This window comes from Raphanus sativus, chromosome 6 (genome assembly GCF_000801105.2).
Source record: "Raphanus sativus cultivar WK10039 chromosome 6, ASM80110v3, whole genome shotgun sequence".
NCBI classification, from domain to species: domain Eukaryota; kingdom Viridiplantae; phylum Streptophyta; class Magnoliopsida; order Brassicales; family Brassicaceae; genus Raphanus; species Raphanus sativus.
Genome location: NC_079516.1, coordinates 42,248,715 through 42,264,913, shown reverse-complemented (window position 1 = coordinate 42,264,913; position 16,199 = coordinate 42,248,715). Strand labels below are relative to the sequence as shown.

Here is a 16,199-nt window from a genome sequence, read left to right as displayed (position 1 = left end):
TTTAAAATCAATAGAGATGCTCATGGCTTGATTTATATCAAGTTTCCATAATTTCTACTATTTTATTCGAGCAGCCTGAAGAAATTTCTTTTTATAATTCTAGATTATACGGTTTAAGTTTACTTTGCACCACTTTTTATGGTTTTATCATTTTTTGTCTCCAATAATTTTCTCCTGACAATTACAAAATACAATACTGTATATATTTTCTGAAGTTGGAATCCCCCTAAAAGTACCTTTTAATCGGTTTGAAATTTCTCTTCCTGGTGAACTCGTTGTTAGGTTAACCTTTTATCAATACTGCTAACTTGGCCGGTAAAAAAGAAGGTCGATTATTATCTTTGGTTTGATTTGACCTATATATCAATCGAAATGTTGACGCTTTCTTATATTTTGTCGGCTAAGTGTGTGTTTGTTGCTTATTTCTCTTGTATTATGATTCTAATGCTTAAAACATTCTTCATAAAGAGGTTAATAAAAGGATGACGTTCTTTCTTTTCTTCATGTTTTGGGTTGCTTACATAATATGTGAAAATAAGTAAAAAGATCAACCAACCCACCCAAATGATATAACAACGGCGACTAAACGCTTCTTATAATTGTATACAAAAGTTGAACACAAGACATTACACTGAGGACGTATAACAAAGAACGAGTCAATATCACAAAAGCATCATTAAAAGTTTGACATAAATACCAATTTAGCAGCCTTCAAATTCATTTGGTTTGACGTTAACAAAGATACAAAATTTCAAATCATTTAAAATCAAACCACTAATACATGTATATATAGATACGACCCTTTCGTTGTTGGAGTTCCATAAACGCTTTCTTCTTTCATTTACGTATACTCTCCCTTCTTACTGTGATAATAGTTCAATAGTTCCCTAGTTAGCAACTTATTTTCTTATTCAGCTAAGAAATGTGGAGACTTATTATCATCTTTTATCTTATAGCTTTGGTTGGAAGAGGAAACTCTGGGAGAACGCCGATATGGAGGAAGGATCTAGGACGACTACACAGTTTGCAAAACCAACTTCAGCGAGGTCTGGTTCCTCCCTCACAACCCTCTCTATGCCATAACAGAGTAAACCCTCTTTCCCATCAAGATGATTACTCCTCCAAATCTTATGTTCTTTGTCCCTGATCATGCTTATTTCAACAATGATAACCCCTTTTTTTTGTTTTCGTTCTCTGTGCCAAACATAAATCATAGTTGTATCCGTTGGCATATTGATATATATAACTATATATAGAGAGAACTTTTTGTTTGTTTGTTGGTTGGCCACTCATATATCATTCTCTAAGAGATTATGATTCATTGAAAGGATGATATCTTTTTCATCATTTGCGGCAGCTATTTATGTGTTTGTATTTCTCTACTTAACAATGATACTTGTTGCCGACTAAAAAAGAAGCAGAAAATAGTCTGGCAGAGTAGCAGATGCGGAAAACACTAATTCAACAAGACAGTGGATGACATAGATAACACTAGTCAAAGTAAAGCATGATCTTAATTTAAATTTTTATTATGACTGCAATACCAAATCATACAAGAAACGGCGTATGCATTTAAAAGTAGGTGTGTTGTCAAAGAAGAAGAAAATGTCCTCATTTTCCCTTGATAAAAATAAAGTTCCATATTTTCCCTTAAGTTGAAGTATGCAATTTTTCTGAACGTTCAACTTGTGATGTAGATACAAAAAATCTCCCTTGTATAATACATTTAGTGAAATAAATGCTAGTTTCTTTGTTTGTATATATATAAGTCGCAATTAGTGTATTATCTTGGATTTCATCCCAAACATAGTGAGAATTCACTTTTGTATACTTTGTCCATTCATGGAATATGTGATCAACTTCAATATGTAAAGCAACTTTATATTCACAATGTAATAATGTAGGATTTTTCAGATACACCAAAAGCCAACAAGTAGATGCTGATCCAGTTCCGATCCATCTTAGGCTTCATGCAGTAGGAGAATAACCTAACATGAGGGTTTGAGAGATCTAGGCCACAATGTCAAAATCCAAATCACAAAAAGTCGTGAGTTATAAGTCGGAATCTGCATTTAACATTGCATTTAACATAACTCCGGAGGCACAGCAAGGGCCAATACCGGCTGTGAGGCGCGTAGCGGGAAGAGATGTATGGTAAGGGATCGCTGTTTAATAGGTTTTTTCGATCCCAAAGAGCAAAATAATCGATGAGTTATTATTCAAGATACCAAACCATTCGAGTCTAGCTGCATTTCAATGCTTTTACGTGAATGTTGCACAATTTGAGCCAGGATATGCACATCTTAGGAAAACTATGATCATGCATATATAAGGTAAACTGATCTTTCAAAAAGTATCCGATAACCTTCTATATCATTAACAAAATCTCCCTCACTATAGCCAACTTTTTTTTTTTCATTGGTGTGTGTAGCTACTCGCTTAGTTCCCTGCAACAACACCCACAACAATGTCAAGAGAATATTTGAACATATCCAAACCTTTCATATGGAAGCATTTACTAAGATATCATTTAGACAAACTAAGTCATAATTACATACAACTATTTCTTCGAGAAACAAAAACCAAAATACACACTAAAATCTGCAAACAAACAACCTTTTAAGAATGGGGACGAATAATCAGATAAGCTCAAACCTGCGAGAATGGGATACATTAAAAAAAAAATCGGCTCCATTGGACTATTTCTTATAGGACAGCTTTTATTGGTACCTATGTGTATATTAATGGGACAATTGCCTAAATATCCATATAGAACGTGTATATTAGGAGTTTGTCCATGACATGACATAAAGATAGAACACTGTTGTTTTTTCTCCCCAAATTTCCAAAAATACCCCTACTATCATCTTCATTTTCTTTCTTCTTCTCCCTCGTTTCTGTTTCTTCTTTTTCTCTTTGAAAATTTCCAGAAAATTATATCACTTTTCATGACCACAAAACTTTATCATTTTTTGTGTTTTTTTAATATGGTAATAATCTATACTATTAAAGTAAAATACCTAATAGGTATTTACCCTTGATTTTTCAAGTTAATTACAAAGCTATGCACTCCTTAATTATAGTTTAATATAAATAATTAATATTACATAAAACATTCTAATATTACGGTTTATGACAATAGAGAATATTCTAAAATTTTAAAAAAGGAAGATTTAAACTCCATCAATAAATGTTTAATGAATACATTAACTATACAAATATTATTCAGATATAATACATCTCTACCAAACCGTTAACTTACACTACCAACCCAACATTAAAAATAAACAACTGTATTGATGGTTGTTATTTTCGAGTGTATAAATTGTATTTATGTATTTTTTGATTAAAAATATGTAAAAAAAGCAAATGAAAACCATAATTTTCTGCATTCAAATCTACGTATAAGATAAATAAGAAAAAAATATTTATAAGACAATACAAAAGAAACATATTACTCCCACTCTATTACAAAAATATGAAAACATATTTTTATTTAAATGAGACGGGTTAAGAAAATGAATTGTTTCATTTTTGTTTTAAATCAATAAAACTATAATTTAAATGAATGCAAAATGGACTAATTAGATAATTTTTATATTATACTTATACTTTTAAAATCAACCAAATCAAGTTTTGGAGATGTCCTAAAAAGATTAGAAATTTTGATTTTCTTGGAAGCATTTTTCATTGGTTACAGTAAGCGTCAATGCGTAAACTAAAATCTTAAAACTCGAGTTTAAGATTTAAGACATCTCCAATCCCACTAAATTTAATTTTTGATTTTAATAAAAAAGAGCTATTACAACTCATAGTCCAATACAAACTAAAACTATATATCTTAAATCATTATGTCATATATATATATATAATATATATATATATATATATTAAATATGATTTTTGTGCGTAGCATTATTTAGCAATCTTGCATCAAATATGAATATATATATGAAATTAAAAAGAGATTATGTTTTTAATAACCATTTATTATTTTCTTCAAACAATAAAAAAATTCACAAAGTTTTAGGAATCACACATTTATTCAATTTTATATAATATTAATACCAAATTAAGCATATGAATAATTTAATCAATTTAAAAAATATTATCAGATTTGTTCGAGTTTTTATCGGATAAATTGGTATCAGATCACGGGTTTGTGCAAAGTTTTTCGGTTTTTTAGTTAACGATTTTTTCATAAAATACAAATTGAATCGTCCATATCTACCAGTTCGACTACGGGTTTGAGTCGAATATAAAAACACTACTTTAAATTCAAACACTATATAAAACAATTTTAAATTATTATTTTTTCAACTAAAAATTAACATCAAACTTTTGTCAATTTTTTCTGATCTCAACCTTGCCGCTATCACTACAGGAAATCAAGGTTTATTAACATACTAAGAAGATAAGTTAATTGTAATCTGTTAATTATCATATCATATGAAATCAATATAATCCATAAAATTAAAATAGTACTATCAAATTTCTCTATCTTTGGTACAGTCAACAAAATATATACTCAAGTCTAAATAAATCATATTTCTAAAGAAACAAATCAAAATACATTAACAAACTATGTAACCACTAACAAACTATATAGCGACTAACAATCCATGTCATATCTAGGGATACTCTTTCGTAACATCAGGACATCCATTAACAAACCATGTAACCACTAACAAACTATGTAGCGACTAACAATCCATGTAGCATCTCGAGATAACTGTTTCGTAACATCAGAGTGGTCATTAACAAATCATGTAACCACTAACAAACTATGTAGCGACTAACAGTCCATGTAGCATCTCGAGATAACTGTTTCGTAACATCAGAGAGGTCATTAACAAACCATGTAACCACTAACAAACTATGTAGTGACTAACAATCAATGTAGCATGTAACAACCAGTATTTTGTAACCGCATGTATAGAAGTAATCAAAGCATGTATCAACTGGAAACAACTACTTGTCACATATTCGTAGTGGTTAACAAAACTTGCATCATAAACGACAAATAAATCGTACGATCTAACCAACATTCACTTGTGATAGCCAATTTTGTAACAACTAACCAAAAATGTATCTAAAGCAGAAATTTCTGATCATAAACATCACAATTCCATATTTGAATTGTCTTGGTCATGAATCACAAACTCATATGAGATGACACATCACGAAAATTATTTCAAATGAATACCTCGACGCGGAGTCGGTAGTTACGATGATAAGATTAATAATTAGATCTGGAATTTTCGTTTTCCCCTCTGGTACCATTATCTTTGATTGTATTATATCTAAACTTCCGGAATGAAGATCTGGATATTGAGGTGAGGTTAAAATTTGATATTCCGTGAGAAGAGTTTTGCCAAGCAATAGCTGGAAAGGTGAAGATTTTACTGTGATTTGGTTAAATATTAGCATAATTACAAAAAATTAATGTTTATATGGTAATTGAAGATGAATCGAAAATGAGTAGAATTTTGAACAACAAACATAACTGGAAAAAATATGCAATTTTAAAACACAGAAAAAAAAATGAAATAGTACTTTGTTGGAGATGCAAATCTTATTACATGCAATCTAGTGTACCTCTGTTGTTATGTTTTAAACTCAACCAGAAGTTTGAAATAGTACTTTTAAGTTTCTCAATAATGCCTTGTGGGATCAGGAAACACGATATCATATATATCGGTATTGCTTGAGTCACAAATTTTATTTTGACTTTTTTTCCCTTTCGATAGAAGCCTTGATGACTAGCGCGCCCATTAAGTTGATCATGTACAAAGGACAAAATCTTCAACTTTGAACCACAAATTTGCTCATGCAATCTTAGGTACATACTCATACCTCCTTCTGTTTAAAATTGTTAAGGACTAGTTTTGTATCTCGATTTAAAGAATGATCAAGTCGGTTAAACAATGAAGAATTTTTCTGCATTCAGTCTTTTCCCCTATGTTTTTAGTAGGTGTCAACAATATATATATAATCTATGTGCACTGACTCATTTTTGGCTTGCATAAAAAGATTATCATATGCGAATAAGGAATGTGAAATTCTGGGACTCGCCTTAGCAATGTGATGTCCCAAAATCTGCTTCTCTACTTCCACTCCATTTAGTAGGGAGATTAGTGCCCCATTACACAGAGATATATAAACAAGAAGGGGAGGTAAGGGATTTCCTTGCCTTAGGCCCCTCCTCGGTAATATACGCCCTCTTGGTTCTCTATTTACAATAACTTGGTAAGAAACTGATGTGACACATCACATAAAAAGATTAACTCATTTCTTTGTGAAACCCATCTTTAACATTAGTGCTTCGATTAAATTTCATTCCAATATATCGTAGGCTTTTCTCATGTCTGTTTTGATAGTTATAAATTATGTACTACAATTTGGGCTAATTATGTGATCAAATCTCGTGGAATATATAAAGAGAAGCTTAACTCTAATTAGTAACGCGTCTTTTTTAAAAAAAATCCAAAAGTAAATCAATGCGGACTTGCCTGTTAAGTTCAAAGTGGACAATATCACACTAATCAGACAATATAAAGTTAGACATGGACTTTCACGGTCCAACAAACTTTTCAATCTTCGCAATAAACTTTAACTAAATCATGATTAGTTAAAAAGAATATTTATCCTAGAAAGTAGAAACAAAAACCAAAAATACTCTAAAATCTACAAAAAATCAAATTTTTAATAATAAAAAGAAAATAAAAAATACACACAAGAAGATTATACCCTAATTTGGTTAAATACCATTATAAAAACATAATTTAGAGAGATTTGAAAAAAAAAGAAAGATTTGAAAAAAAAATCCGAAAATTATATTGGAATAGATTTGGTGTGACTTTTCTTTGGTCAAAAAAAAAGATTTGTTGTGACTAATTTTCGATTTAGTGCCATTTTTGTAGATTATTTCTTTTGTAAAAAGATTTTAATATCTGGCAACGTATTCAAATAAATTAAAAAACCCGCGCCTACACTTTTCGCGTCCCTCGAAATTCCCCCCCCCCAATATACTCTCCACATGTGTATAAATATCCCTCTTCGTCGAAACCTAGATTCTCGCCCCACACACACACACTTCTTATCTCATCTCTCTAATCCTCGAGATGGCATCCAACGGCGAAGGACTATGCATGCGATGCAAGACTCTACCTCCGACCGAGGAATCCCTCGTGTGCCGCACGTGCGGCACTCCATGGCACGTGCCCTGCCTCTCATCCCCTCCCGAGTCCCTCGCTTCCACCCTACAGTGGGAGTGCCCCGATTGCTCCGGAGAATTCGATCCTATCCCCCAACCCGCCGGGGAACGATCGGATCTCGTGGCGGCCGTTCGCGCGATCGAGTCCGACGTGTCTTTGACGGACGAGGAGAAGGCTAGGAAGAGGCAGCGGCTCGTGAGCGGTAAAGCCGTCGTGGAGGATGATGATGATGAAGATGATGATGAGAAGAAGAAGAAGAGCTCCTTTTGTGGTCTTGATGCTGATATCTTGGCCGCTCTTGGTGAAAACTTGAAATGCTCCTTCTGTATTCAGTTACTTGAAAGGCCCGTCACGGTAATGATCATATGCTTCTGAGATTAAGAAGATTGGTTTGTATCTTATGCATATGTTAATATAGTGTTAGTCTGGTGAATGATGTAGATGCTTCTGCTATTAGAAGGTTGATAACCCTAGCTCTTATCTTATGCTTGTTGTATTTTTGGAGTACTCTTAGAATCTAATTTTAGGGTTTCTCCTTAAATGCTGAATTAGCTTTATTTAATATGATGATTGTTGTCACTTGATTACCTCATGGATTCTGTGTTTATTAGTAGGATTAATGCTTTGCCTCTTCTTGTTAATAATTGTTTTATTGGTTCATTGATCTGCTTCTGGTGCTTGATCTATTGTAGTATTTGAAACTTATTGGATAATAATAGTTTGCATGGACTTACTTGTGCTTACCATTTGTGCTTACTTGTGGTTACCATTTGTTCGTCGATGATCACTATAAAGTTTTCTCTTCATGGATAAAAACCATCAAGTTTGGCTTTTAAAGTAATTGCTCGTGTATGTGTAATTTTGTTTCAGGCGCCGTGCGGGCACAGTTTCTGCTTGAAATGCTTCATGAAGTGGATTGGTCAAAGGAAGCGAAATTGCATAAAATGCCGCGCTACGTTTCCTGACGAAATGGCGAAGAACCCTCGTATCAACTTAACCCTTGTTTCTACTATCCGTCTGGCCAAAGTTTCGAGAACTGCTGCTGCCGCCGCCGCCGGGAGTTCTTCAAACGTCTACCATTTTGTCCGCAATGAAAACCGACCAGATAAAGCATTTACAACTGAGCGCGCCAAGTTACCCGGCCATGCAAATGTTGCAAGTGGCAAGATATATGTTACAACACCAAGTGATCATTTCGGTCCTATCCCGGCGGAAAATGACCCTGTCAGGAACCAAGGTCTCTTAGTTGGTGAATCCTGGAAGTATAGGATAGATTGTAGGCAGTGGGGTGCTCACTACCCCACTGTTGCTGGGATTGCTGGACAATCCAAATACGGAGCTCAGTCCGTTGCACTCGCTGGTGGTTATGATGATGATGAGGATCATGGAGAATGGTTTCTCTACACTGGAAGGTTTATTTCTTTTCTCTTTGCTTTTGGTACATTTGATTTGTCCTGGTTTATTGGTAGCTGACTTGCTTCATTGTCTCGGTTTTGTCTTGAATATTTTGCGGGATGTGTTACAGTGGAGGAAGAGACCTCAGCGGCAACAAAAGGACTAACAAAAAGCAGTCGTTTGATCAGAAATTTACATACACAAATGAAGCTTTAAGAGTCAGTTGCAAAATGGGTTATCCTGTTCGCGTTCTCAGGTTAGCTGTTATTAGAGGATTATTCCAATACCTCAACTCTTTCCTTACATTCTCAGTTATTTAGCTTTCATATGCTAAAATTATGGAATGATTTTCTTTGCGTCAAAATTGTTAATATGATTTGAATAAAAACAAAATGTTTGTCCAAGAGTTGAGTTAAACCTTGTGCAGTTATCTCTGGCTGTTCACTTGACAAACTCTGACCAGAAGTGATCCTACCTTTTTAATTTTCATAACCAGGACTTACAAAGAAGAAAGTTCTTCATATGCCCCCGAGGAAGGAGTGAGATATGATGGTTGTTACAGGATTGAGAAGTGCTGGCTAAAAGTTGGAGTGCAGGTAATGCAATACAGCTTAACAACCATAAAATTTCACCTGTTCTGTCTGTGCAGAGGTTGATTATTTTCCTGACATATTCTTCTGTTTCCCATAGGGAAAATTTAAGGTCTGTCGTTACCTTTTTATTAGATGTGATAACGAGCCAGCTCCATGGACCAGGTTTGATATACTTCTTGGAAGCGCCTTCTTTGATGTTTTCTGTTTGGGTCTAACGCATTGTGATATACTGCAGTGACGAACTTGGAGATCGTCCGAGACCTTTGCCCGACATTCCAGAGCTTAAGAAAGCAATAGACCTGTTTGAGAGAACCGAAACTCCTTCATGGGATTTTGATGTAAGTTCATTTTTAGAATTTGGAGTGTGATCAGATATCATCTTTTTTTACCTTATCTGTAACCTCTTCCATGTACCTGTGGATACGCTTACTTGATCAGGAAGCTGAGGGTCGTTGGAAATGGATGAAGCCTCCACCTGCTAGCAAAAAGCCTGTTAGTGTTTTGGATCCTGAGGAAAGAAAGATGATGAAGAAAGCCATGAAGGCGGCACACTCAAATACCCTGAGAGAAAAAATTCTGAAAGGTTCACCTGTCCTACTCTCCGCTTCTTCTGCTTTTTTAACCAATTATCAATTTCTGTTCTCCGTTCCATGCAATGCAATACATTAATGATTGTTACAAAACCAATGCTTTCTTTGATGGTCTCTGGATAGAAAATGATTATTGGCAACTAAAACGTTGTTTGCTGTCTTTTGCTACAGGATTTAATTGCGAAATATGTCGGGAAGTGATGAACCTTCCTGTGACAACGCCTTGTGCACATAACTTCTGCAAGGGATGTCTAGAAGGTAAATTTGTTGGGATGACCCAGGTGAAAGAAAGAAGCAGAGGAGGGCGCACACTTCGTGCAAAGAAAAACATAATGAAATGCCCTTGTTGCCCCACTGACATTTCTGACTTTCTTCAGAACGTTCAGGTGAACATCATCATCCTTTCTTCTTGCATTTGGTCTTATTGCAGTTGATAAAATGTCTCCCATATCAGACCTCTTAGAATACAACTACGTCTTCCATTAGTTTTGATTTTGTAGGCTCTACTAGAACTGGATTAAGTTGGTGAAGTAGGAATTGCTTTATACAAAAGCCAGAAGTCTAATAAACTTGATGCTTCCATTTGAAAAGTGATATTGTTGCCAAAAAAAATAGCAATACACTATATTTACCATTCATTATGTGCATGTTTTACTGTTTGTAAACAGGTCAACAGAGAAGTTATGGATGTGATAGAGAAGCTGAAGAACAAGGAACAAGGTGAAGCCTCAAGTGAAAATGAGAAGGAAGAAAAAGCTGAGACAGAGTCTGAAGAAAACTCTGAGATTACCGACGCTGAAGATGTTGAACAACCGAGGAAAAGGGCTAAACTGGATACTGAAGCAGTTGTTTCTGCGACTTAAACGACATCGAGGAAAACTCTTATCTTTATTTATTTTTGTTTGTTTCTATTATACAAGTTTTAAAAGCCATAGAAAACTCTATTATCTAATTGGCTGTTACAGTTGTATAACTTACCGTGATCGGTAAATGAACTCAGTTCATTAAACTTTTGTTTGTTTTAAGTATATTTCGACTGTGTTTCTAAAATTCATTACTACTTTTGGAGGCGTTTTTAGAAAGCTGTTTCCTAGTAAACCCTTTTTTTTATGGAATATCAAGATTTATTGATCAAAAACTAAAGAGTTAGATTTACATTATGATGGTATGCTAATGTAAAGTGTAAAAAATAAAAGAATGGGTTTTCCTAGTTGGAGTAGACCGCAAACAATCGTTGAAGTAGAGCCTGCAGCTTGTGATTACCCTTGTATTTCAGAGAAGAAATTCGATTTGTAACAAGCTTTCCTATGATCATAGTAGTCTTCTCCACTGGTGCACATGCACCTCCATGCCTTCGAGAGTTCCTCTCCTTCCACGTCACATAACTGGAGGTCTAAAACACCAGTCGCAGTAGCACTGTGTCGAGTCTGTTTCTACTCGCACATAAAAGAGAGGTGACAGTATATGCCTAGTCCGGAGTTATTGCTGCACCTAGGAAACTTTCTTCAACACTCATCCAGACAGTGAAAGTATAGGGACAAGTAAAAAGTAGGTGTCCAGTTCACTAGTTCTTTTAGTTACGATAAAAGTGAGAATTCCAACACCCTTAGTGGAGTTGGTTTTTTCTATGTTTGTTTCTCTTTTGGTTTTCATTGTCGGTTTGACAAGAACTGAATCACAATCTAAAATCTACAATAATTCCCAATAAAAATGATAATTTTCCAAAAAGCATTTTTAAAAGTTTATTAAAAAATATAATCTATTAATCAAAAAATTTATAAGAACTCTTATCTATCAACAAAAATTATTTTATCATATTTTCTATATCACAATCTCAAATCTACAATAGTTCCAACAGAATGGTAACTTTCCCAAAATTGCATTTTAAAAAAATATTTTAAAATTACAATTTATTGATTAAAATTCTGAGATAATAATCTTCTTTCAATAAAAATTATTGTTATCATAATTGCTAAATCAAAATCTAAAATCTACAATAGTTTCCAATAAAAATGATAACTTCCTGAAAATACCATTTTGAAAAGTTCATTTCAAAAATACAACTAATTGATAAAAAATTCCAAAAGAAAACTCATATATCAACAAAAAGTATTGTTTTCCTAATTTCTTAATCAAAATCTCAAATATATTTAGTTCTCTATAAATTGATAACTTTCCAAAGATAGTATTTAAAATAAATTATTTTAAACATACAACCTATCGATCAAAAATTCTATAAGAATAATCATCTATCAACAAACATTCTTATTATTCTAATTTCTAAATCACAATCCCGAATCCACAATTTCCCCAATAAAAATGATAAATTTTCAAAAATAGCATTTAGAAAAAAATATTTTAAAAATACAACATGGTTATCAAGAATTATGAAAGAATACTTTTTCAGCAAAACTTCTTGTTATCTTAATTTCTAAATCACAATCTATAATCTACAATATTTTTTATACAAATGGTAATTTTACAATTGTATCATGTTGATCAAAAAATTTAAAAGAGTACTCATCTATCAACACAAATTATTTATATCACATTTCTAAATCACAATCCCAAATCTATAATAAAAATAATAACTTTCCAAAAATATATCTCATATATAAAAAATTTCTAAAGAATACTCATCTATCAACAAAACAAATTTTTTTGTTATCATAATTTTTAAATCACAATCTCAAATCTACAATAGTTATCTTAAAAACGATAACTTTCCAAACTAACATTAAATGATCATTTAAAAAATACAACTCACTGATCAAAAATTCTAAAAGAATACTTTTTCTTTCAACAAAATTCTCGTTATCCTAATTTATAAATCAAAATCTCAAATCAACAATAGTTCACTATAAAAATGATAACTTCCCAAATATAGCATTTTTTAAAAAAATATTTAAAAAATAAAAAATATTGGTAAAAATTTCTAAAATAATACTATGCTATCAAAAAATAATTATTGTTATCCTAATTTATAAATTACATTCCCAAATCTACAATAGTTCCCAATAAATATGATAACTTTCCAAAAATACAACTCATTGATCAAAAATTCTAAAAGAATACTTATCTATCAATAAAAATTCTTGTTATCTTTATTTCTAAATCACAATCTCAAATCTACAGTAGTTCTTTATAAAAATGATAGCTTTACAAAAATAACATTTTTAAAATGTTTATTTGAGAAATACAGCTTATTGATCAATAATTCTGAAATAATACTCATCTATTGACAACTTTTTTTTGTTATCCTAATTTCTAAATAAAAAATTCTTACAATTTTCTTTTGTATTTTTGATCAATAGATTGTAAGTACTTTTAAAATAATAACATTTTTGTATTTTTCAAAATTATATTTGTTATATATTATACTCAAAGTAAATTGTAATAAATTAATATAAATTTATGTAAAATTGATTCATTAAAATGTTTTATAATGAGAAATTTGTATTCAGTTTTAGATAAAATATATACGAGAAATTGCTTAAAATACTTTAACTTGTCTACCCTTTTTAAAATACACTCATTCAAGTATACAACAACATTTGGATTTAGTAATATTGTTTAGGGTCTGTTATTTAGAGGTTGGGTTGGGTTTTAAATTTTATAAATTATTTTAAATACATATAAATGATTTATGAGAGTTAATCTTATGCTTTATCAAAAAATTAAGATATTTAAAAATGGTATCAAATTTGTGATAATATTGAAATTCTCCTTACATGTAGTATTAAATTTTTGAAAGATTACAAGTTTCAAAAGTACACTTAATCAAATACCATAACATTTGATACTCATTATTATTTAGGATTTAGTTTTTACAGGAAGATACTTATGAAATTAATTATCCTTTAAGAGTAAATTTGAAAATGCTATTAAATTTGTGGTAAAATTGAAAATTTCACTTTTCCAAAAATAATTTGCTAGTTTCATGAATTAATTGTTATCTTTATGAAACGAAAAACAAGAAAATACATATGACACGTAAAGTGTAATCTACATAAATAAGATTTATAATTTAGAGGTATTAATTTCAAAAAGCTAAATATATGATAACAATCCAGTATTTTTTTTCAACCACAATCCAGTATTAACTGAAAGAGAGATATTCTATTATTTCTCAAATAAAAAAAGAAAGATGTTCTCCTTTATTGTTGTCCCCCACTAAATATACGTTTTGGTTCAACGGGAGACCAACTTTCTTTAATATAATAAAACAAATTGTTTATAAAAAGCAAAAAAATAATTACAAAAATAAAATGAAAACAGGAGATAGTGGAACAGCATTTTGCCTTCGAAAACGCGCTATAACCAAACGTCTATAAATCAACTCCCCCCTCCCTTCATCTTCCTCCACCACCTTCTCCTCCTTCACAATTATGCCCTTCACCTTATAACCTCTTTCATTTCCACCCCTAACATTTTTCTCGAATCCAAATCCGCCATGGGAGTTGCTCTTCTTCATCCTCGTGATGATTGTTTAACCGATCCTTTCTCCACCAGAAGCATCCTTTCCCCTCCTCCTCCTCAACGGCCTCACAAACCAACACCCAATCGCCGTCGCCGGAGTCATCAAACGGAGACCTCTCCTCCGCCAAAGGGATCGAAGAAGAAGAAGAATCTCAACCCCAACAATGTTAGAATCCTGAAGCGAGGAGGCGAAGAGAAGGCGCCGGATCCGAGATCATCTACTCGTCGGATCGTATCGGATCCGGTGATGATCCCATCGCAGAACCGGAGATCGCCTCCCCCAGCTTTGTTTTACGCTGGTACAGTCACATCGACGTCTCCGCCGCCGAGCGAAGTTCCCTTACCGGCGTTCTTCGCGAAGAGAAGCGTCTCCTCCTCGTTCAAATCAGCCGATGCAACCACCGATCTGAGAAGAATCTTGCGGTTAGACATCGCATGATTCGATTAGGTCTATAAGGAAAAAATATCCCGAGAACTTGCAGAAGACATCTTCCGTTACGAAATGTTAATTTCGAGTCATTCTCTTATTTTTTCAAGGGGAATGATCGAAATATCTTCTTAACAGGGCTTTTAGTTTCGCTTCTATGTCTCGTTCGTTAGTATATGTGTATTGTTTAGCTCTTCCAATAAGTTATGGTTTCGTAGGTTTTTTTTTTTACAATTATGATCTGATTAGTTTTGTTTCAAGTAGAGATGTCGGTATCTATGTAATAATCTTCCTCCAAGTATTTCTTCATCTCTGTAATTTAGTAGATATGTCGGTATCCATGTAATAATCTTCCTCCAATTATTTCTTCATCTTTGTAATTTTCTTATCTTATTATTAAAGTAGATCTTTCTATTAAAAATTTGTAATGAGAGGTTTGTTGGTGATTTGAAAAACGGATGTTGAATCTGATGTTTATGAAGAGGTGATCTTTCAGTTTCTTGCAAAACAAAATTATGCTCGATTGTATAGAAATTCTACAAACCATGTAATGGAAACTTTGTGACTCAGTTAGGTTCACTTGGAGCTCCTAAACTTGTCTGAACCGACCAAGTTTGAGGATCCGTATGCGTTTTCTAGCCGTTTGTTATGGACCTACCACAAGTCACAACGGCACTTTTCGCAGGAGTTCTATATTTGACTACTGTTTCTCTTTATTTTTGCTTGACAGACGGATCAAACGTCTGATATACTCTTTTTCCCTGCAAAATATTCTCATATATAGTCGAATTTCTAAATCTCATAGTAAGAGTCATTTGACATGTTATGTTATGACAAATACTCTTTCAACAATTCGACCAAAGCATTCATTTAATTCTTAAATAAATTATGATCAGTTTTAATATTCATCATATTAGGTTGATTTGCGGAATCTAATATTTCATAAAACTTTTTTGCATCCAATTTAATTCTTCCACATTTCCAGTTTCATCAGCTATTGATGTATTAGTTTCTAAAAATGCATCTATAACTATGTCGTAAACCATATCATGATCAACCATATGCTCCTCATTTTTGTTATGCAAATGATTGATTTTTAATCACTATTATCATCATCTTTAAAATTACTATTATAAATACTAGCTCCATTTTTACCATAGCCTTCTCCATGTTGAAACTAAATATAGTAATGTGGTGTAAAATATCTATTTACTAAATGTTTCATACCATTCCATTATGGAAAAAATTGTATTTGTGTAATTCAAATAAGGACAGAACATTTTACGGTTTTCTTTTGTGATTGGTGTTCATCCAGCATGAAACATGATTGATTATCTCCAGACTGTCGAGAAACTCTTTCGTTAATCTCCTGTCAGAATCTTTCTGCATAAACATCCAATCGTGATGGAGGGTCGAGATTGGGCATGTGTGATCATACACTAGGTCCTTAACTCTGTTCTCGAAACCACATATTAAAATTGGGGGAGGCGGGTGTTAC

General features: G+C 32.6%; 3 protein-coding genes across 3 annotated transcripts; all 3 read left to right on the top strand.

Moving 5' to 3' along the window:
* Window positions 1-854: 854 nt before the first annotated feature.
* LOC108811048 (uncharacterized) lies at window positions 855-1,270 on the top strand. Its single transcript, XM_018583111.2, has one exon. The coding sequence runs from the start codon at window positions 923-925 to the stop codon at window positions 1,145-1,147; it is 225 nt and encodes a 74-aa protein (XP_018438613.1). The 5' UTR covers window positions 855-922; the 3' UTR covers window positions 1,148-1,270.
* A 5,823-nt stretch (window positions 1,271-7,093) lies between these two features.
* On the top strand, window positions 7,094-10,855 carry LOC108811455 (E3 ubiquitin-protein ligase ORTHRUS 2). Its single transcript, XM_018583502.2, has 9 exons — window positions 7,094-7,571; window positions 8,088-8,629; window positions 8,743-8,868; window positions 9,109-9,208; window positions 9,303-9,367; window positions 9,441-9,543; window positions 9,644-9,788; window positions 9,967-10,181; window positions 10,464-10,855. The coding sequence occupies exons 1-9, from the start codon at window positions 7,125-7,127 to the stop codon at window positions 10,656-10,658; spliced, it is 1,938 nt and encodes a 645-aa protein (XP_018439004.1). The 5' UTR covers window positions 7,094-7,124; the 3' UTR covers window positions 10,659-10,855.
* A 3,272-nt stretch (window positions 10,856-14,127) lies between these two features.
* Window positions 14,128-14,721, top strand: LOC108806998 (uncharacterized). The gene has a single exon (XM_018579224.2). The coding sequence runs from the start codon at window positions 14,249-14,251 to the stop codon at window positions 14,711-14,713; it is 465 nt and encodes a 154-aa protein (XP_018434726.1). The 5' UTR covers window positions 14,128-14,248; the 3' UTR covers window positions 14,714-14,721.
* The last annotated feature ends 1,478 nt before the right edge of the window (window positions 14,722-16,199 follow it).

Excerpts from the sequence above, each read along its gene's own strand:
- LOC108811048 (XM_018583111.2), top strand. The coding sequence starts at position 923 with ATGTGGAGACTTATTATCATCTTTTATCTTATAGCTTTGGTTGGAAGA.
- LOC108806998 (XM_018579224.2), top strand. The coding sequence starts at position 14,249 with ATGGGAGTTGCTCTTCTTCATCCTCGTGATGATTGTTTAACCGATCCT.
- LOC108811455 (XM_018583502.2), top strand. The coding sequence starts at position 7,125 with ATGGCATCCAACGGCGAAGGACTATGCATGCGATGCAAGACTCTACCT. Across the intron at positions 8,630-8,742 it reads TGGTTTCTCTACACTGGAAG|TGGAGGAAGAGACCTCAGCG; the intron begins GTTTATTTCTTT and ends GATGTGTTACAG. Across the intron at positions 8,869-9,108 it reads TATCCTGTTCGCGTTCTCAG|GACTTACAAAGAAGAAAGTT; the intron begins GTTAGCTGTTAT and ends TTTCATAACCAG.